At 41.2% G+C, this 21,882-nt stretch overlaps 1 protein-coding gene across 2 annotated transcripts in view; it reads right to left on the reverse strand.

Moving 5' to 3' along the window:
* The window catches only part of NTN4 (netrin 4), a 40,819-nt gene extending 19,077 nt beyond the window's left edge, over positions 1–21,742 (reverse strand). For both annotated transcript variants that reach the window (XM_035128088.2, XM_035128086.2), the window contains exons 1-2: positions 21,322–21,742; positions 14,559–15,088 (exon numbers count right to left, since the gene is read on the reverse strand). In XM_035128088.2, coding sequence (XP_034983979.2) covers positions 14,559–15,088; positions 21,322–21,532 — 741 coding nt within the window. In that variant the 5' untranslated portion in view covers positions 21,533–21,742. The remainder of the gene's footprint in view (positions 1–14,558; positions 15,089–21,321) is intronic.
* Between the last annotated feature and the right edge of the window lie 140 nt (positions 21,743–21,882).

A 21,882-nucleotide genomic window follows, 5' to 3' on the forward strand; every position in this document is an offset into this window, starting at 1 on the left:
AAGGCTGCTAGTGCTGTTGTGGAAACACCTGTGAATGAAACAAGGAGTAAACTGTCATCATACTCCAGCTGTATGCTATCCTGTCTATGACGCTGTGGAGTATAATTTCATCACAGAGCAAACGTTTCTTTAGTGATGACTCCACTGTGCAATATTGACACATTTGCCTTTTGTTATTTTCTTGTTCTTTGGGCATATTATAAAACCATAGGGCTGTAGATCAGAAAAAAGATAAATCAGTCACCCATTTTAATGTTCTACTAAGCAGTACAGTGCAGATGAGTCTTGAGGTGGTTTTAGTTACTTAAAATTTGTTCCAACTATACTAGTTCATTTGACACCTGGCAGTGAAGCTTCAGTGAGATGTCACATCCAACGGGATATAGATATTCTCTGTATTAAACTTTGCAACACATCTTGCTTTTGAAACATGGAAATGTTTAATGCTCATGTCATGCGTATTAAAAAGGTCACTCCAAAGCAGTTCTGAAAGTGACAATCACAGAGGTAATTTAGCAAAGGGGAAAAGTGGCAAAAAGGCATTCAGCAAATATATTTGCTTCTCATTTTCATTATGCACAGCCAACGTATTTGGGGCAGGGGGAAGTCAAAATCATTTATACTCTCTTTTTAAAGTAGGAGATGTGACTTGTACAGAGCTTTGATAATCTTTTGCCAAAAGCCTTTCCTTTTATTAAGGGTGAAGCATTAGTTATTTGAGTATTTGATTCCACCACCTCACTGGACTGTCATTTTTGCGTCTTCTGGCTGCCACTGATTTGTGGTATTGATTCCAGGACCATCATGTCTAAACCCACTGTACTTTTTATCCAAGCTTCTCTCCTGGCCAAGATCTTTCTGCCTTCTAGAACTTCCTGACTTCACTTAGAGATTGGGAGGCTGGGGAGGAGTTATAAAGGAGCAGAAAAGGTTTTAGAATTTAGAGCATTTACATTTCTGAAATGAATGGAAGCAGTCTGCTTTGTGAACCTTGTCAGCATGCCAAAAGTCGCAGCAGCCAATGGGGCAGAGACAACTGCAACTGGATGTTTTGGTGCCTGTGAGCAGGGCATTAGAAAACAAGCAAAATAAAAAATCCTCATTGGATGCATAACTATGTGGTATTCTGTCCATCAAGTATCCATCTGTACGTATATGAAATTGGATACACGTTCCACTGATTGTCAGTATAATAGGTAAAGGTAAAGGGACCCCTGACCATTAGGTCCAGCCGTGACCGACTCTGGTGTTGCGGCGCTCATCTCGCGTTATTGGCTGAGGGAGCCGGCGTACAGCTTCCAGGTCATGTGGCCAGCATGACAAAGCCACTTTTGGCGAACCAGAGCAGCACATGGAAATGCCATTTACCTTCCCACTGGAACAGTACCTATTTATCTACTTGCACTTTGACGTGCTTTCGAACTGCTAGGTGGGCAGGTGCTGGGACAGAGCAACGGGAGCTCACCCCGTCACGGGGATTCGACCCGCTGACCTTCTGATTGGCAAGCCCTATGCTCTGTGGTTTAACCCACAGTGCCACCCGCATCAGTATAATAACCTCCCTTTAAAGGACCATTAAAACTGAAACGGGGAAAGTTCGGCTGGGAAAGGCAGTGAGAGAACAGAGCACACGAGCTGTGTTTACCATGAGTAAAAGTGTTGAGTTTTTGATGGAGGATCTAAATAATTAGTAACACATTTCAAAAGGCTTTTGTTTCCCTTTCTATAACATGCCAAACCTTTTAAACTTATCCAGGAATAAGGCTGTATCAGGCAGGTATGAACACAAACTCAAAGAATCCCAGCGCCACAACATGTGTACATCTGTAGGCTCTTCTATTTATTCAAATTTAAGTGCCGTACAGCCCTGACCACAATGACTTTTTAGCAGTTTGTGAACATGAGATGCCTTCAGATATGAAAGAAAAAAAATGCTTGGATGCAATCCAAGTTCTAGACATTCATTTCCTTTTCAGTGGATGATGGAAAATTCAGGCTGAGAAAAGTGCAATAAAAAGTGGCACCCTAGCTTCCTTTGATTAAAGATAAACTAAAATGGTATCTTAGATTTCTTATTGTTATTTCTGGTATTGATCAAATTTTCAAGGAAGAGAATGTTGAGAAATGAAATAATTCATTTTGAACATACCAGTGCATTTTTTAAATGTTGACCTGTCTGCAGATTATATACTATATCATGCTTGACACAAATAGTGCATTTACTTTTAAAGGCCAAACAGCACTTGCTGAATAATAACTAGCACTTTTCAAACCTAAAAATATGCAGAATGAAGTAAACTAGTAAAACAAATTGGCTGGAATTGTAAGTTTTATATTCTATCTAGTCCATAGAATCTAAAATATGTACAGGTATGTTCATGAAGCCCTTGGCTGTTCCTTATTGGTTTTTGAGGACAATACAGTACAACTGATTATAGAGTTAGGAATGCTCAGGTCAGGCAATGTGGACAAAAGGAGGGACCACAACAATAATAAAGTCCTTTTAGTTCAAAGTCTGGGAACCAATTATCTAGAGTAGAAGTCCCACTAGGACTAGGGCATCCATCTCTTCCAAATCTGTCTGTGGCTCATGTGGATATGCATGCCGTGGTCTAGTACACTGCTTCATTCTTATTTCCACTCTAGTTTCCTGGCTTTGTTTCAATTTTGTACATGGATAAAGAATATAGTTTACTTCTGACCTCAGTTGGAGCTTTGAACGATCCAGCAAAAACTGGGCAAAAAGTTCACAGTACACATACTTTAAAGACCACCTACTTGCCACAACCACACACATTCCTCTTTTCTCTGCACCCAACTCTACCCATTAATTGCACAGTTTTCCTATAGAAAGTACCCACAATGGTGATGAGCTTTTAACCTTTATTATTCTTATATGAAAAGCTCAAGTGGGAGATTTTATTGGGCCAACTAAGTTCTGTTTATAGTGGGATGTAAAAGTTAAAAGCAATCACCCTCCCAGTAACTGTTTTGGAAATCTGCAGCTGGCAATTGCATTGATTTGTAGAAATTGTGATTGGGTAGGGGGTAAAACATATGTGCCCAAGGGGAGAATTTCCATAATGTAAAAGCTGCAACAGTGGCTGATGCTTTCAACTTTTTTCCAAGAAACTGAACTGGTAGCAATAAAAATATATTATATGTATTAAGAACCAGACTGGTTAAATGTTTAAAAGTAAAATATACATCTCACGTTAAGTGAATAAATGTGGGACCTATCAAAGCTATGCACTTCTACTTCAAAGGGTGTTCTGCCACTATAACTCTGCGCACAAATAACAGGCCTAGAACAATATATTTCTACTCACACTTTGTTAAGTCTTAGTGTAGTAAATTATTCTAATTTTCTCTTCCAGCACCTACACAACTAGATACTGTCCTTCATGTCTATAGAAGCAGAAGCCTAGGAAATCCTAAAACATTCTGCTCATCAAGCCAGCAACCTTTAGCCAGAGAACTTGTAGTCAAGACAACTGTACTGTACATGGTAAGTAATTATGGTGGCCATGAGCATGTGTAGAGTTCTTTTCTCACAATACTGAGTAAAACAGAATCAACTCTTATACATGTACTTAGGACACAACAGAAAAGGTTCCAGGATAGACTTCCTGGTTTGTTGAAGTGACAATACTTCTTATTCTAGAAATTCAGCAATGCCAGCATAACTTGGGCACTTCTTCAAGATGTTGACTATCCAGTTAGACCAAGTTGACTAGATTGTACCATATAAATTTCCTGGACAAGGGAACAATCCTACATTATATATTCTGGTTAAGTCTGTTACCTGCCTTGTCTGTTACCTGCCAGGCTTTCAGTGTGAAATAATAATAAACACTGAGAACATACACAATATACAGTATTTTCCTCACTAAGGAGTAGCAACAGTGATGTCTCAGCATCTCAGGAGGAAGAGATGGTTTCCCCATTGAAGTTGTGGTTTTCTGTGTCTAAGAAATGATCACAAGTTAATAGCAACTTTACTAGCTGTAAGAAAGCTCAACTACCATGTTCAATATCTCTTTTTTAAATGAATGCAGTTTCACAGAATATTAATCTGCTAGCTAATATTCTACACTTTTACGCTGAATCCACAAAGAGATCAAAGAACACAGTCACAGCTATGATTTATAGCTAGCAAGGGTTTGTTTACACCCACTCCAAGTATCCCGTAGAAACACACACACACACACACACACACACACACACACACACACACACACATACCATCCATGCATGACACTACAGATTCCATGCTATATTTACACTTTATGAAAGACAGAGAAGTTCAAAGTATTGACTAAAATCACAAATCACAGTAACTATAAAAGAAGGGAAGCAAACCCAGGTATGACTGTCCATTTGCCAGGTAGGCTGAATGTTATATATTTTCCATACTGATATCAAACCCACCGTCATAAGAAGCAGCAGTAAAGAACAGGGTGTCTTTGAGCATGTGTAAAGTAGATTCCCCCCATCACTAATAAATTATTTCATATTTGTGACTTGAGTAGGAAGCAGCTTCCCATGTTAGGTCGTTCCCCAGTCCCTCTATTTGAAGAACTTTAGCACTTGGTACATTCAATTTATTATTGCTGTTGTTGTTTATTTGCATAGCGCCATCAATATGCAAGGTGCTTTACAGAGGTGCCAGCATAAAATTAACCTAAAATCATTAAATATTTTGTCAGTTGTTAACATGCTATGTCCACAACCTCCCAAATGCCAGACAGAACTATTATTAGAAACACCTTTTCTAAGTAAGTAAAATATGTAAAAGGTGCCAGGTGAGTCTCTTCTGGAAAGAAATTGACTAAATTTTGGAAATACTACTTTGTTCAAGACAGATCCTCTTGGATTGGCAGAAGGGTCCTCTTGGTGGTTCTGCCACCCTCAGAAGTTCTGCAGGTGTCAGCCCAAGACAGGGCATTCTCTGTGATAAGCTGTGGAATCCTATCCCCGCAGCAAATTGTTTGTGCTGATTTTAACATTGTATTTTTATATCATAACCCACCCTGGGACCTCATGGTAAAGAGCAGGCAAGAAATTCAATAAATAATAATAAGGTGCAGTTGCTTCTTCCAAACAAAACTCTCAAACATTTACATAGCCTTCAGCTAAAATTTATATTTTTTTCCTTTGGCCTTTCCAATTTGAAATGTATGGTCTTATCACAAATCTACCCTAAACATTTCTGCTAACGTAAGTAAAATGATTAGTAATAAGATACTTGAAATCCATCCATCTTAATTAACCTTTTCTTGTTGCAACTATCAAAGATTTATCTGACTTGCTTGGCACATTTTCTCTCAAATCTTAAATGAAATGAAAATACAAGCCTACATATAGTCTGCCTGTAGAACAAATATATTTCATGGCAGAAGCTGCAAATAATTAACAAGACACAGGAAGTGTATACAGCTTTAAGTCGACCACTATTGCTTATTGTCCTCTTCCACTGTACAGTATCTTTGTCTGGCTATCAGATCAAGTGGCTTCTGAGTGACAAATGTCTTTGTAGTGAAAAGCGTTAACGGTATTCCATCTGCCTTTGTATAGTCATATTGTGCACTTCAGCCCCCACTTTGTGCGAGGTCAGAAACTACAGAAATAAGAAATCACGCAACCCATCTAATTTCTACAGAGAAATACCGGTAATCACTTTTTAGTCAGTCACATCAATCAGTGAATAATTTCTTTCAAATCAGAAGATGCATTTAAAAAAAATCTCTGAAATTACGTATTTTATATCCATGATGGCAGTCAATCAATATGACAAAAGGACCATTGAGACAGCTGCCACTTGTGTCTTGCTGACACTGCATTTCCCATTCTAGTAATGTTTATAAAGCAAATACTATGAGAGGTAAATGGATTTTCCCCCCAGGCACTTTGACTTTGTTCTGAACCCATAATTTGGTCCCATCACCAGGGCTAGAAATCTAATTGTGCTGCTTTTAATAGAAGCTCGGTGTGTGGATGTGACTGAACTCTGCTTTCTTCTCACCCGGACCCTGCTCAGTTTTCTCAGGGAATGGAGCCTGTCCCCAGCTCTCTGTCTCTCCAAGATACCAGAACAGCCTGCTTCTCTCTATCAGCCTCAATCCTATACCCCTATATCTTGAACCAAGAGGTAGCCAAATTATATAATTTTTTTTTATGGTATTAAGAATGAAAAAAAGGAAAGAAAGTGGGCAAATGGTCAAAGCACACTGGAAAACAAATGGAACTCCTTAGCCTCTGTCATAACAAATGATATTATGGTCTTCTCACGAATCACACAGGTGGTGTGTTGCAGGTTTTATGATGGTTGGTGAGGGGACAGTACACTAATATGTTTGCCATCAGTTCAGGATCATCTAGTCTGGCTCTCACATCAATGGAAACTTCCCTCCTAGCCCTAAAAGCAGCTTCACTGTGAGATTTTCATTGGAACTACATTATAGTGACACTTGCTCCACACCAATGGTAGTTTTTTTTACATTCTTAAAACTATATGCTTCATGCTTATATAATTAAGATTACATGGCTCTTATTCACCACACAAAAATGAGGAGTTTTGATACATCTAGCGTTGCTAAATTTTACTGAGAGAGGCTTTATGCCTTTCAACAGCTGTGTGACAGGCAGAAATTCACAAGGGCAGACTTTCCTGGCATGAAGCCACAGTGACGGGGAATCTGCACCTGCTGAACTATGCTTGCCAGAGGGCTTAACTGGGTTATCCATATTTTAATTATGATAAAAAGCATTTTAAAGTGTCTCCATATGCTTACTATGCTTAATTGATGCATATAGAAATACAGTTAAGTGTTTCCTTGCCACAAATCTTTGTAGATAGAGACAAGGTACCCACATTTAAAAGCAAAATCTTCATTTCAAATAGCACTTTAATCATGTGCCTTTCTTTTCAAAGAAATTGTGCTCCATGGGAATAGCAGTAAACACACTCTACCCTGAACTATGGAGAAGCCTTTTGGTCCATCAGCAAGAAAGATGATATTTAAATACTCTCCCCTCAGGCAAGTTTCCCCCTTCCCCAAAGATTTATGTCCTTGGATTTGGCATGCCTTCACTACTTGTTGATATATGTCAGACCAACAAAGCTTGAACTTCGTCCCAAAACTAAGCCGAAGAGTGAATGAGCAGGAGAGCGAGTGAGCTGCTTTGCTTTCTTGTTCAGAGGCAAAGTCATTAGAAAAACTGGCTGACTCCCCAGAATATCCCCCACACCTCTGAGCATAGCACACAGCAGCAGAAGCTGGCAAAACGGACATGTAGCTAGCAACAAAAGTAACAAATGTGGCACCTTAAAAGCTGAGTTTTTTCAGCAAGACCTTTCATAACCTAGAAGTTCACTTATACAGTGTTTAAATGTTTTTGTACAGTACTGCTTTTATTTCAGGTATTCTAGGTAGGCACATCCCCTATTTCCTTGTTTCTGTTGCTTGTAAAATACTGTCACTTTATTATTATGGTTTTTCATTTTTAGGAAGATGTTGCTGTGGAGGGGGTTGAGTTGCCTTTTTATAACCCCATTTATGTGCACAGTTTTGTATTGGGATTCTTCAGATTTTGCCCTTTCCTTGGATTTTTGATGAATGTTTGAGTTGAGAATGGGTACATAATCTACTTAGTCATGTACTTGGATATCAAATAATCACTGCTTCTCTTCCATACACCTACATGGCCCATAACCTCTTGGGGTAGTAACTGTTCCAAGAGTTTTTTATTTGCAGAAATACAACATTAAACATTCTGTGAAGAAACTCTAGGAGCTGATTTAATAGCACACCCTGGTTTAAAAGTCAGTGCTACGCAGGCAATTGGAGAGTAAAGGAATAAAATGGGCATTTAAGTGGGATAATAGATTTCCAACAGTGTGTAAAGTAGAGCTGTGTGTTCTTAGGTGGTTCCAGTAATTATCAGTGTGAGAATGTGGATGTTACAAATGCACAAATGTCCCTATTTTCATATGCGAATTGACAGCAATGCATCATACCCAGGGGTCACACCCCTATATTTCAGGACAGTAGGGGCCCTATATAGAACCATAGGAAAGTAGAAATGCATATACCGTAAGAACCCTTCAGGTTGAGCCTAGGTAAATAGACTTGAAAAAGGCACACATACCAGAAGCATGCAGTACTATAGCCAGCAGAAGTGAATGACCCATGTGTCAATAGATTAATTCAGGTAAATTGGTCAAATAACCTCCTTTACTCAGCAAGTTGCATCAATATTGCCCATACTAGTTAAGCATTGGTTTTGCAGACCTGTCTGAAAGCTTTCAAAGATCCCAACATGCCCCAGGAACAGCTGTTGGTTCTCAAATATCTCACTATTCCAGTCCGAAGGTCTGCATCATATCCAGAAACTTGCAATTGGAACTTCATCAACAGCGAGGGCAGAGATCCTAACAGCTCTGTGCCCCAGGGCTAAAACAGCAAGTCTATTTAGAACTTTATTGCATCTTGTACAACATCAGGTTGTACAAGATGCAATAAATCAGAGAGCTGGACCATAACGAAGGCTGATCGCCGAAGAATTGATGCTTTTGAATTGTGGTGCTGGAGGAGACTCTTGAGAGTCCCATGGACTGCAAGAAGATCAAACCTATCCATTCTTAAGGAAATCAGCCCTGAGTGCTCCCTGGAAGGACAGATCGTGAAGCTGAGGCTCCAATACTTTGGCCACCTCATGAGAAGAGAAGAATCCTTGGAAAAGACCCTGATGTTGGGAAAGATTGAGGGCACTAGGAGAAGGGGACGTCAGAGGACAAGATGGTTGGACAGTGTTCTCGAAGCTACGAACATGAGTTTGACCAAACTGCGGGAGGCAGTGCAAGACAGGAGTGCCTGGCGTGCTAAGGTCCATGGGGTCACGAAGAGTCGGACACGACTAAACGACTAAACAACAACACAACATCAGGTTAAAGACCCTTTCAGAACTAGATGAGGTGTTGCAGGAATTTCAGTTTGCAGGTCAACAAGCATCACATACTTTTCCTGAGCATTGAACTTGTTCCCAAGCAACATGTTTGTGATGAGATGTTGAGCCAAGAGTTTAACATATTGCAGCCATCAAACATTCCAAGGCACTTTCCACGAGAGTAAACCTATTATTCCCAGTGTCTTGAGCATTGGCTGAAATCCCAGTCAGTCTGGATATTTTAATTCTGCCTACCTGAGTTTCTCTTGTTTGGTGGCATTATTCTCTTGCCTTTTTTTTTTTTTGTAAACTATTCGGCAACATTATAGATTTGTATGTTGCTATCATAGTCTGAAATTGGCTGCCTTTCAGTAAAGTGGGAGTCTATAAATTAGTCGATAAAATAAAAGACTATGATCTGTTCACTACAGGTGTAAATGCATTCCAGAGAATCTAGACATGCAACAATAGCATCTTCACCACATACATGCCAACCCATGCTTTGAGGTTTGCAGAGGAAACCCTGTTAGTAAGACCACTGATGGGTATCGTTTGCAGGGCAATGACTCATGGCTGGGCCTTCTCTTTGGTGCTTCCCAAGGTGTGGAACTCACTTCCAGTGGAGGTGTGTCTATCCCATGCACTGAAAGTTCCCCTTGGCTTTTGACACATGGATGTCAATGGGAATTCCAGCAGCTGGCATTGTTTTGTGTATGCTTGGTTTTAGATGTTTTAAAGATGTTTAAAAAAATTGTATGGACTGTATTTTTATGTTCACCATCCTGGACTCCCATGGAAGGAAGGCCACTGTGGAGAACAAAATTATTTGAGAGATCTCATGTGGCATAGTGACTAAGGATGTTTTGACTCATGATACTTAAGTCTCTTATATCTATGGCATGGCTGAAATTTAGCATACCTGAAATCTAGCCTGCTGTGCAAGGTAAGAGTCAGATGTGCCTACTTTTGCATCTGGTCACACCTCTCTCTGGCATATGGCCTCCATTAGCTTCTCCATGATGGAATGCAGCTCTTGGGTAGAAAAAGATTCCACATTTCTGTGTATAGGACTGCAGCATCAGCCTGTAGCTAAGTATATGCATGTGCAACTGACACTACTGCTTTCACTTCCTGTGTTTAATTTTTGGTTGCAAGCTCCTTGGGGTAGGAATTTGTACTCTGGAAGGCATTATGCACACTGGTGATACTATATAAATAAACAATAGGTTGGATCCATATTTTGTGAAGCTAAGAGTAGACCCAGTGAAATCAATGGAACTTAACTGATTACGATTTTCTATTTATGTAAGTGGGTCTTGTCTAAACACAACTAAGGCTTAACTTAACTCAATTTGTCTTCCCTCCCAAATAAAAGCCTCTTCCTCTATTTCTCAAGAACAAAAGACTTTAAAAGAAAATTGCTGGAGGGAATGAAATAAATTTGTTGAAATGTGGTCTCTGACAAGCTTGCACTCAAACAACCTAATTGCTATTATGAAGCAATGATCTCTATACATATAGTGAAATAGCTGGTACATACACCTAAGTGCCTAAGGCTACATCCCTACACCTATTTATGAGCACTGGGCCACAATGAACTTAATGGGACTTATTTCTGGATAGACATGGATAGGATTGCCCTTTTAGTCTGCAGTCCTTTATGTATGGGAGTATGCCTCATTGACTCAATATGACTACTTCAAAGTAGACTCATTTAGGATTGTACTGTTAAGGAGAGCATGATATGCATTACTATTTATTTATTTTTTTGCAACTATCAAAGGAAAAGATGACATGGCTTCCTTCTTGATTTTCCTTCTTGCTCGGTCTACCCCAGGGTCAGCATCCTAAGGCCCATGGGCTACAAGCGGCCCATGGGAGTCATTTACCTGGCCCATGGACCCCTGCCACCCACTCGGGGACCCCTCCGTTGGCTCCCATGTGCTGCGCTAAACTGGCCGGCTTCCCATTGGCTGCAGGAAGCTCCTGCAGCCAATGGGAAGCCGCGCACACCTCCTCTGCACTAGAAGGAGCGACGGAAATAGCGTGTGCACGTGTGCATGCACACTCCAGCCCACTGTGGCATCTGCAGGACCATGAACCGGCCCAAGCCACAAAAACTTTGCCGACCCCTGAACTACCCTTTCCATGAACGAAAAGCTGGTTTTGGCTTTTTTTCATTTGCTGCGCCTAAAACATAAAACCAGATAATCTTCCCCTTGAGCTGTGGCCACTCAACTTTTTAATGGCACAAGCAGGAAAATGGTTCTTTCAGGACTGGGATCTACAATCAAAAGTGATTCTTTCGTGTCACTTCATGACTTCACAAGAATATAGGAGATACCTTCAAAAGATCTGGTTCTGCCTCTGTGACTACTGTAGTTTAATTCATTCAGATTATGTCTGCATTTTCCATTCCTGCTGCTCTGATGTGACAGGAAACAAAAGGAGGGTTAAGAAATACTTTATGCCTCAAAAATAGACTGTGAAGCAAGTTCAGATTTCCATTATATGAATGCACCTCTGTATCTCTGTGTTATAAGGATCCCCCAACTTAGAGCTTGGTGTGATCCAGTCAATTCAGGGTTGCTTTACCAACTTGTGCAAAAATGCCAAAATAGGCAAGCTGTTGTACATCTCAGTAGTATAATTTTGAATGTTACAAGTTTCTGCAACTTTGGCAAGCTAAATATTTTGGAGCCTTCTGAATTTCCATGTCAGCAGCAACATGATTCAAGCAATCAACCTTCCCCAAAATATAGTTATCCAATAAGGAACTTTATCCTGCATTCCAGTCAGTTCCACACACAAAAACTTTACTTTCATAGAACTTGCAAAAGTTGATTAAATAATTATACTCTCTTTTTATCTATGTTTCAGAATGAGGAAAATGTATTTAGCTATTAATTTTCCTTTGACCGATGGGAAAGATGAAGGTTCTAATTTTTGTATTGCTTGGAGTCTAATAGCACTCAAACTTTTAATGCGGGATGTGTTTAATGCTTTGGTCCCTAATCCCCTTTAACTTATTGCAAAAATAATAAACAGCTACTCTATATCCTAGCTATGATTCTCTTTCTTATTACTTTTATACCTAATGGCCTATGTTGCTGAACCTTACAACTTTGTACAGGTGTACACCCATATAACTGTAACCAGGGGAGGGGTCCTGCATTTGGATTTATATGCAGCATAAATACATGCTTTGCTGTTACTGCCTAAAACCAACCTTAGTTATTCGTTAAAGATTTATTATTATCATTGTTGTTGTTGTTGTTGTTGTTGTTGTCGTCATTATTATTATTATTGAAACTGTGATTTAATGCTTATATATTGCCAACACTTTGCTAGACATGGAATGAACACAGTATACCAGTGCATGAGACCATTTTAGCTGGACAGTTCGTGATAACTGTGCATTTTAAACTGGAATGAATGACTGTTTCCAGATGTCTGAAATTAGGTACTACTATGAGTAGAAGTACGTCCTCCATAACTCAAAACAGCTCAATAACCTCTTGTGTTGTTTAATGTGAGGTACATGTTACTATTGGCAGTTACAAGTAATTGCTTGAATGTAGCTGGCTGTAATAAATTAAATGTGATGTTTGCGAAATCTGCAGTCCTGCCATCTGGTCACCAAAAAGCTTCTGGTACTACTTTGCAAATAAATACAAATAGTGTTAAAATGCAGAGTGCTTTAATATGTAATCTGTGTGATCTCCAAGCCCCCTGCACTCAACACTTCCTGAAAACTTGAAACAATGTTGACATCTTAAATGAACATCTTTCTGTAACAGTTTGTGGCCTGGTTTATGCATAAGGCAGGATGAGGTTAGTCTTAAACTTTCTCATGCTGGCAGATCACAACACTATGTCACCATAGCAATACCCTTGCTCTGGCACAAGTTTGAAGTGGCAGAACAGACACCTGTGGTCACGGAAGAGTGGAAATTAGTCAGAATCCTATGTTCCCTCAGAGCAGGGGTCAGTCCCAACCATGTAACAATGGCATAATGGTGTGCAGCAAAGGAGAGTGGCATAACACTCCAAACAGAGATCCCCAGATGACTGCCCATGGCTTTCCCCTCTTCCTCCACAGTCACAATGGAGGAAAGGATTTCAACAAAGTCTGGAGCCAGTTATTCTAGAGGACCCAGCAAGTGAGCAATATTTTTGATAACAAGCTGTACAAGTCGGGATTCCATCTCCTATATCCATGAGCACATAACTAGGAATACCGAAGTTGGGATTTTTATGATGGGCATTTTTACACAAAGGGAGCACTTTGCACCGAAGTTGCACAAACAATGAACATGAACAACCAAGGAGAAGCAATCAATTGACTAAATTTATAAACAAATAATATGTCTAATTCCCGACTTCTCACCATTGTACAGATACTGTATCAACACCCACCAGATGCCATCACCCAGAGGATCCTCAACTCCACACATGCAACTGGGGCTGCAAGGACAAAGGTAAGCAATGGAGGTGGCTCATCAGGAAGGGAGAACATGCTTCGAAGTAGTTCCTTTACACCCCCATTCATGGCACCAAGGAAAAAGATGTGTGTGTGTCTAGCACTCAGAACACCTATAGCCATATAGTGCTTCCCACTCTCATCCCTTGTGATGATGGGAAACAGTACATTTGTGTAATAACTCTATCCTCACTTAGCAGGTGAGACCTGTATTCCCCTCACAAGGGGCAGGCTGCATTCTCAGAAAGGGTGGCTTCTGTTGGCCACAATCCCAAAAATATACTGGAAAACATAACACTATACTGAGTATACTCCATCTGTATCTATATCCACTGCTGTCCAAACACTTATGGCCCATTCTTGCACAAAGAAGAAACAGTAACTGTAGACAGCATTAGAAACATAAAAATAACCCTCCTTAATGAGGCCAAAGACCCATCTAGGCCAGCACTTTTTTCCTACCGTGGCCAACCAGATGCCAATGGGAAGCCATATGCAGGACATGAGTTTAGTTGTACTTCCTTGCTCATGTTCCTCAGCAATTGATATCCAGAAACATGCTGCCTCTGATCTTCGAAGTTGTACACAGTGTTCATTAGTTAGTAGCCTTATCCTCAATGAATTTGTCTAATCTTTTCAAGCCATCCATGGCCATCACTACATCTCATGGTAGTTTAACTATGCACTGTGTGAAGAAACTGTGGTTTCTGAAACTGACTTGGGAAATAAACCATAGTTAATGGTTAACCACAGTTCCCACTTTGGATGGCACAGAATGCTGTGGTTAACTAAAATGCAGGAGTGAAAGCTTCCAAACTCCTCCTCTCAGCTGCACAAGAAAGGGGAGTGTACAAGTCCAACGATAATTGTGGTTTGTGCGCATCATGCTGAAACTAAATCATGATTTAGTGCTGGGATAAGGAACTTGTGGTTCTCAAGATGTTGTTGGACTTCAACTCCCACCAGCCCCAGCCAACATAGCCAATGGGCAGGGATGATACAAATTGTAGTCCAACTGCATCTGGAGGGCCACTGGTTTAGTGTGGCATGCAAATATCATGAAAAAACTAAAGTCTAGAGTCAAAATAAATCTAGTTTGTAGTTTTTTATATCTTAATTAACTCACCTCTCCTCCAGTGCAAGGGAAGTGACTGGAGTATCTAGAAGTGCAAATTGCTCCTTTCTTGGTTACATCATCATCCAGCCCAAAGGCTGCTGAGCAGTTAGTGGAAAAATATTTGTAAGGTTTCCATGTTTTCCCAAAATCCTGAGATCGCTCCAAGACCATGGCTGCCGGTCTTGGTGACTTGAACACCATGATTAAGTGAGTGAAATAAAACTCAGTTTCCAAGTTCAGTTGGATCTTCTCCCTGTTCACCCCCTGTGCTGATTGCCACCATGTGTATGGCAGCCGAAAGGGTGAGTCAACCATGGCAGAAGGTGAGTGAGCCAGATGGGCATGCTTGGAGTTGCATTTGCTACACTTAGGCTGCTTGCATATGAAGTCTGCATTCTCACTGTAGGAACAGTAAAACTCTGTGGAGTTGTCCCCACACTTTGTATCTGTCCACAACTTACGCCCATATCCTAAATTTCCCATTCGAGGATTGCACGCTTTCTCACAGTGGGATCCAGCTTCAACAACACTGCTCAGTCCTATGTAGGAAAAAGTGTAATAATTAAAAACCAAGTTAGCATAAATTATTATCAACCAACTGTACCTAACACATAATTAAAATTCTGACTTTGCAATAAAACAAGAAGGCACAGTTAAAATTTTACTGGACCCACAAAGGATATAATACCTTAGGCAAGCTTTTATATTCTGAGCCTCAGGACAACGCAAAGGCACACCTTGTATCTGTATTATAGGGATAATGATACTGGCCTATTTGACAGCACTGCTTTAAGGATTACTGAGCTATTTTATGTGAAACACTTTGGACACTTGAAAGGTGCTATATAATGTGCTATTGAGTGTCTACAAAGGCCTTGGACCAAACTATTCGGTGTAACTATTTAGCGGCTCTTTGTAAACAGAAATATTGAACAATTGTCCACCTTCCCCCTGCTCCTCAATAACTTATTTAGTTCTAGGACCTTAACACTCCATGCCTTAGGCAGTTGTTTGTCTTCAAAAGAGGCTCATACGGTAGATGCACGGTGTTATTTTGTAACTGAATAAGCATGGATCATTTAAGGAAAAACACAAAAGTGAGTAAATATACTGGGAGCAAGGTGCTACCCTACACCAAACACTCAGACTCTGAATAGTTTAAAAATCATGGAGGTGTAAGAGGCCTCAGCCAAAGACATACTTCCCTCAGGGATATATTCACAGGTGGATCTTACCCAGAAGTAGAACAGTTTCTTATAAAGGGGCAGGTAGCAGCAGAATAAAATCCTGAGACACAGCCCCAGGGAATATGTTCTGGTGGAACATGCAAGACCCAGTGCAAAAGAAGGTGGGATAGAACTAAGGAGAACTATTATTTAGTATTCACTGAATGCTAAATCTCAGGGTATTTCTTTTATGCCCCTTCTTTTAGATTTGGTTTTTTTGTTTTGATGCTATGTATTAGTCTTGTTTTATTGGTTCTTTATATCATTTAAGATTTCATGCTAATGTTCTGTCTTGGTTTCATTCCTGTTTCTCAAGGCACTCTTTTTCAGGTTCTCTTTCTGGTTCTTTTATTTCCTCCTTTGATCTTGGTTCAGCTCTTGATACTTGTCACTTTTTAGCCCTTCTCCATCAGTTTAATATTGACTATAATTTTAATGCATATCTTCCTACTCCATATATTTTCCCTCAATTTTTCAAACTGTTTTCCCCACTGAAGTTCACTTTCTTGAATTAAGCTTCTTCCATGCCTCCTGCTGTTCATCTTTTTCTCTATTGCTAGGCTGTGAAGTAATCAATCCTTCTTCTTGGGTATACAGATATATAGAGGTGACCAACCTTCTTGGACCCACATGCCAGTGGTGGATTGGGACCCACATGTGAAGTGAGTTTGGCCACTCCACACTTGCACACAGGGGTGCCAACTTGAACAAAATATGGGGGGGGGCATAATTAATCACATGACATGGCGCATGGACACCATTTGAATGGCAATGCTCATCAACTTGTGGGGGTTCCAGCCAGCGGCGTAGCGAGCCTCCGTGACACCTGGGGTGGCAAATTGCCATGCACCTGGGGGGGGGGCACCGCTGCTACGTAACGACGCATGCGTGCTACGTAGAGGGGGACCGCACGCCCCGTGACTTCTAAATGGAGCCTAGATGGAGGGTCCAGGCTCCAGGTAGATAGCCCACTGGCACAGCACGCCCGCCACACCAGTGGGCTATCTGCCTGGAGCCTGGACGCTCCATTTAGGCTCTGTTTTGAAGTCATGGGGGGTGCAATCCCCTCTACGTTGTACGCATGCGCAGCATTCCACTGCACATGCATGCTACATAGAGGGGAATCGTGCGCCCCCACTTCTAAACGGAGCGTCCAGGCTCCAGGTAGATAGTCCACTGGGCGCAACGTGCCGCACCGTGCCGAGCGGGCTTTTTACCGGGAGGCTGGAGGGGCTCGCCTTGGGAGTCCCTGGGTGGGGCGCCGACTGTCACCCCCCCATAGTGGAACCCAGGGCGGACCACCCCCTAGCTCCGCCCCTGGTTCCAGCACCCTCAAATATTGGGGGGGGGGAGCTGAAGGGACATCAGCCCCTAGGAGTTGGCTCCTATGCTTGCACACTCATAAAGGCACAAAGCTGCCGCCTCCATCTGAGCAGATCCATTGATGAGGTTATCACGCCATCTCCGCTCATCAAATTATCAATCTGATGACCAGGGAAGATATGATTTGCATCCTCATTACAGTTCTGAACTCCGCCCACTGCCATGTTGTGCCTACTTTTTACAAAAACCTTTTTGTTGTTGTTGCAAAATCCAGTGGTATCTTTGAGAGCCATAAAAAACATTGCTTGGAGACCAGCAGCCACACTTGCTCTGTGCTTTTTTTCCATTATTCACATCACTACTAAGTTCTTGTACTGTAATTTCACCTGCTTATTCTCTAGGCTATACTATGGTTAATTCCTTACTTTTCCTTCTCTTGATATGTCCTTCTTTCTTGTTTCTATCTGCAGCCTCAATTCTTGAGTCTGCTGCTCTGCTTGTTTATTCTGCTTTTCATTTTGATCATATCACTCTTATTCTTTTGCCTCTCCATTGCCTTCATTTTCTTCAACATACTCATTTAGAGCTTCTTTTGGTTTACAAATGTTTACATTCTACTGCTCTGGTATATCTTTCAGCTTTTCTTTTTTTAATACATACCGTCACCAATATTTGCTTCATCCCACAGGTTCCCTCTTCTTCAGATGTTCCTTTTCAATTTATTCTTTTGATCTACAAACCTAAGCTTTTTTTTTTGTCTTACTCCCTTTCCCCTTTACGTTCTTTTTCTTTGGATTCCCTTCCTTGTGACGTTATGATGGATCAACTATTTCCTCTATTTGTACATTTGCAGAGTTCTTTTCTCTCTAGTCCCCTCTTCATGTGTTGCTTTCACCTTGTGACTCTTGTCCTTTGCAGTATGCAGTAAGCTAATTTGAAATATATGAGACTTCTAAGTAAATATGTTTAGGATCAGGATAATAAAAAAGTATTTTTAGGCTGCAGGGTAAGCTCAAATGTATAATGCACACTTCTGCCAACAAAAGTAAATAAATACAACTGTAAAAGTCACATAGTAACACTGAGACCTTTTCAAAGTGCTGTACAAACATTAACTAATCTGCACAGCTCCCCTGAGAAGTAAGGAAGCAAGTATTATTATAATGTGTCTTATCACCTAGGCCAAGATAGATTGGCTTGATTTACATGCTGGCTGCTAAGATTTTTCAGTCTCATTATGCAATGTACGTAGTCAAGTTACCTGGTGAATGTTTACTGCAGCAATTTTCTCCATTATGCTTCTACTACTGGTGTGAGAAAAGTGCTTTGAGATTGTTTTTTAAAACAACAAAAATAACAACACTAATGCATATTCATGAGTCTGAACAGGTACTATACACTGTGCATCTGGGATACAACTTAACTTTCTGAGCCAAATATCTAGCTCCTGAAGTGGCAAATTACAGTTTGAAAATGTGCTGGATTAGTCTGACAGCTCTGCTTTAATTATACATAATGAAATCTTACAAAAATGCTGAATCATCTTCTCATACTATCAGGAAAATATAGTATTTTCCAAGTCTAAATATATTCCCATTTATTTCTGTTTGTTTTTTAGTTTCCTAATTGGTGGTGGGTTTCACTGCAGAGGAGTCAATGAGAAAACTGCATGTGGAGGCAATTTAAGACTAACTTAACAGTATTTTCTATGAAATTTACAATGTAAATTGGTTTTGTAAAAAGTAGTAAAGAGAAAAAATATTAAAGACATAGATAACTTCAGTTCATGTTGTGTGATGTTTTTCTGTAAAGTACACTATACTGTCACTAGAACTTTGCAAAATGAAAATAAGCTTAGATATTGGAAAGTAAGTATTTTTACACTGTCAGCCATGAGACCATTAAAGGCATTTTCTGTCCTGTGCTCTTTGCCTCTCTTTCTCTTAATATTTATAGTTAACTGCACACTACCTTCCAGCCTATGTTAGTACACATGCCACTGAACAAAAATCTGTAGTAATGGACAAGAGCATACACGGTACGGCATGACTCACCTGTAAAACATTCAGAGCTAAATCAAATGTTTCCTGTTGCAGCATTTTTCAGCCAAAATATACTTGCCTCCTTTATTTCTCATTATCCATTTTACAAATTGATGGTATGACACTCATATTAAAATATAACAAATTCAAAAATAAAATACTTGACTGTAAATGTTACTTTAATAATATGCATAATCAGGCATTTCAGGCTAAAGAAACACCTATGAAATAGGCATATCTCCTCATCACTGGCTTCTATGAATGTTTTACTACATAATAGAAATATCATGTAATGCACACTATCCCTATCCTCTTGGTCACTGGAAGTGAACTCTCTTTCTCCATTAATAGCTGAAACTAGATTATTTGGTGGTTAATAGTTTTAAGTAAACCCCCCCCCCACAAAACTTCAAAAAGTGAAAAAAGCAGTCCCACCTATTTAACACCAGGCTAGGTTATCCTAAGGCCAATCAACACCCATTCCTGCCATAGAAGTGTGAATGAATGTTACCTTTCTGCTTTTTATCTCATCTTCTCCTTGCTCTAGGCCCATTCACATTAGGGAATGTGCCATTTTTTGTCAAAGGACAATGATGCAGACACCATGGGATGGCATTTGTGAGGATCAGTCCAGTCCAGGTGTTTATCTCTTTGTAGGATCTGTAAGCTCTTTTTTTCACATTACATAAACAACAGTAGCAATCAGTTCAGAAAGAATGTATGTGTTCAGCTTTACCCTCAGAGTAGGATGCCGATAAATGATAGTAAAATAAACTGCAGGTGGAAGTGCTGGTGCATAGTTTTCCTCTGCGGCATGTTATCTGGTCCTTGTCCTGTTTAGTTCTGATAGGGGGGAAATAGATCAAAGCAATGTGGCTGCACAAAAGTTGCTTTCTTAACTTTGTGTCATTCTTGAAACTGTTAAGAAACAATTCACATGATTTCTAGGGGCAAGCCAGTGGCATTTAACTTTTGTGACTTGCAAAAGCACAAGTTGTTCATAGATGCTTTCATGGGTGTAGCCAGGATTTATTTGGAGGGGGACAGGCTTTATTTTAGGGGGAGCAGAACCAAGTTATCTGCAAAAGAATTGGTTACTTAGTTTGTTTTTTTATTTACTTGATTTAGGGGCGCAGCTGCCCCACCACCACCACCCACCAGCTACGCCCATGGATGCTTTGAATTCAGGACCATTTTTATTCACAAGACCATCAGGGAACAGGTTCACATCCGCAAACCATGCTACCTACATTCGCCTTCAACTGCCCTGTTGTTACTTAAACATTTTATTTAGTACATGCTCTTTGAGAAAAGCAAATTCCCTATTCCTATGTTTTTTTAAATAGATTAACTTCTTAGCTTTTTTTAAAAAAGTCCATATAATTCAGTTGGTTACCTTGAGCAGCTGATTTACCAAACAAAATGGGAAATAGTTTATAATAGATACCAATTATTATTTATTATAGCTTGTACTGACTTGTGTTAGATGTATGAGACAAATGCCCATTGCACCAGAGTTTACATTTTTTTTCTAATCTGGAAGGAAAAATACAAAGCCTCTAATTGCTTTTAAGGATAGCTCTATGTTTTGTGTTTTTAAATTTCCATTTCTCAAGATGATGCTTTCTGAGCCAAGTGCTGAAAATGTTCGGGATTTGGTGTGTGTATTTGCAATATGTGTTAATTGGCTCGTGGGATGAACCAGTCTGGTTTTCAGCCTCTCTTGCCCCGCGCTTGACTTTTTAACACTTTCTTCTGAAGTCACGGAAGAGCCATCAACTGTTTGAAAAGCGAATGTTATCTCATTTACCTTGGAGGCATTTAAAAGGGGAGGGGAGGAGACAAGCGCTCCTGATCCGAGTTAAGACTAGGAGCCCCTTTTTCTCTCTAGCAGGCTACAAGAGGCGCTTCTTGGGTTACTGACAGGCGTCCCAACCCTGCAGCTTTGTTCGAGGCGAGCGAAGAGAGTGTGAGAGAGAGAGGGAGAGGGGGAGAGAGAAGCAACTCCAGGCTTTAACTTGCACGTTAACTTTTGTCGTCGGGATCAGCTCTTCAGAGAAAATCCTATTCTACCACCTGCAGGCCTGCTAATCCTAATAACTGGAGAAGAGAAAATTGATGCGGGCGAAAGGGACTCACATGCACGCGAGCGATCGCGCGCGCACAACGCGAGAGACCAACCTGCAGCCAGGGCAGAGGCGCCTAGCAACACCAGGTGCCAGAGCGGGCTCCCCATGGCGGAGCTCCCGGGCCAAGACGCGCATGGAGTCCAGGGTCGAAGGCTGCCCGGCGCTGCGCCTTGTTGCATCTCCTGGCCCCTAAGGGCAGCGGCGAGGCTCCATCGCCACAAGCGCCCGCGGTGCTGCTGCTGCTGCTGCAGCCGGAGGACCATTGGAGCCGAGCCGAGCTGCGAGTCCTGCCGCGGGCATCTCTTGCGCGCCTTGGCGTCGCCGAGGAGCCGGGCTGCCGAGTCTCTTTCAACGCCGCCGCTCGCCTCCGCCTCCTCCGCCAAGCCCGGGAGCTGCGGCCAGGTGCATTCGGAAGAGGCGCCGGCCCTGCTCTCCCGCCGCTCCCGGCTTGTCTCCTTGTCCCCGATGACAGCCCTGCGAGGGGAGTGGCGGCGGCGGCGGGTCATAGTACTGCAGCGGCAGAAGGAAGGGCCGGGCTGCTCCCCTCCCCACCCCCCTGAGGGAGAGGCGGCGGCGGTGGGGAACAGAGCCCGCCCCTTCGTCGTGCCCCCCA

Source organism: Zootoca vivipara, chromosome 10 (assembly GCF_963506605.1).
Source record: "Zootoca vivipara chromosome 10, rZooViv1.1, whole genome shotgun sequence".
NCBI classification, from domain to species: Eukaryota; Metazoa; Chordata; class Lepidosauria; order Squamata; family Lacertidae; genus Zootoca; species Zootoca vivipara.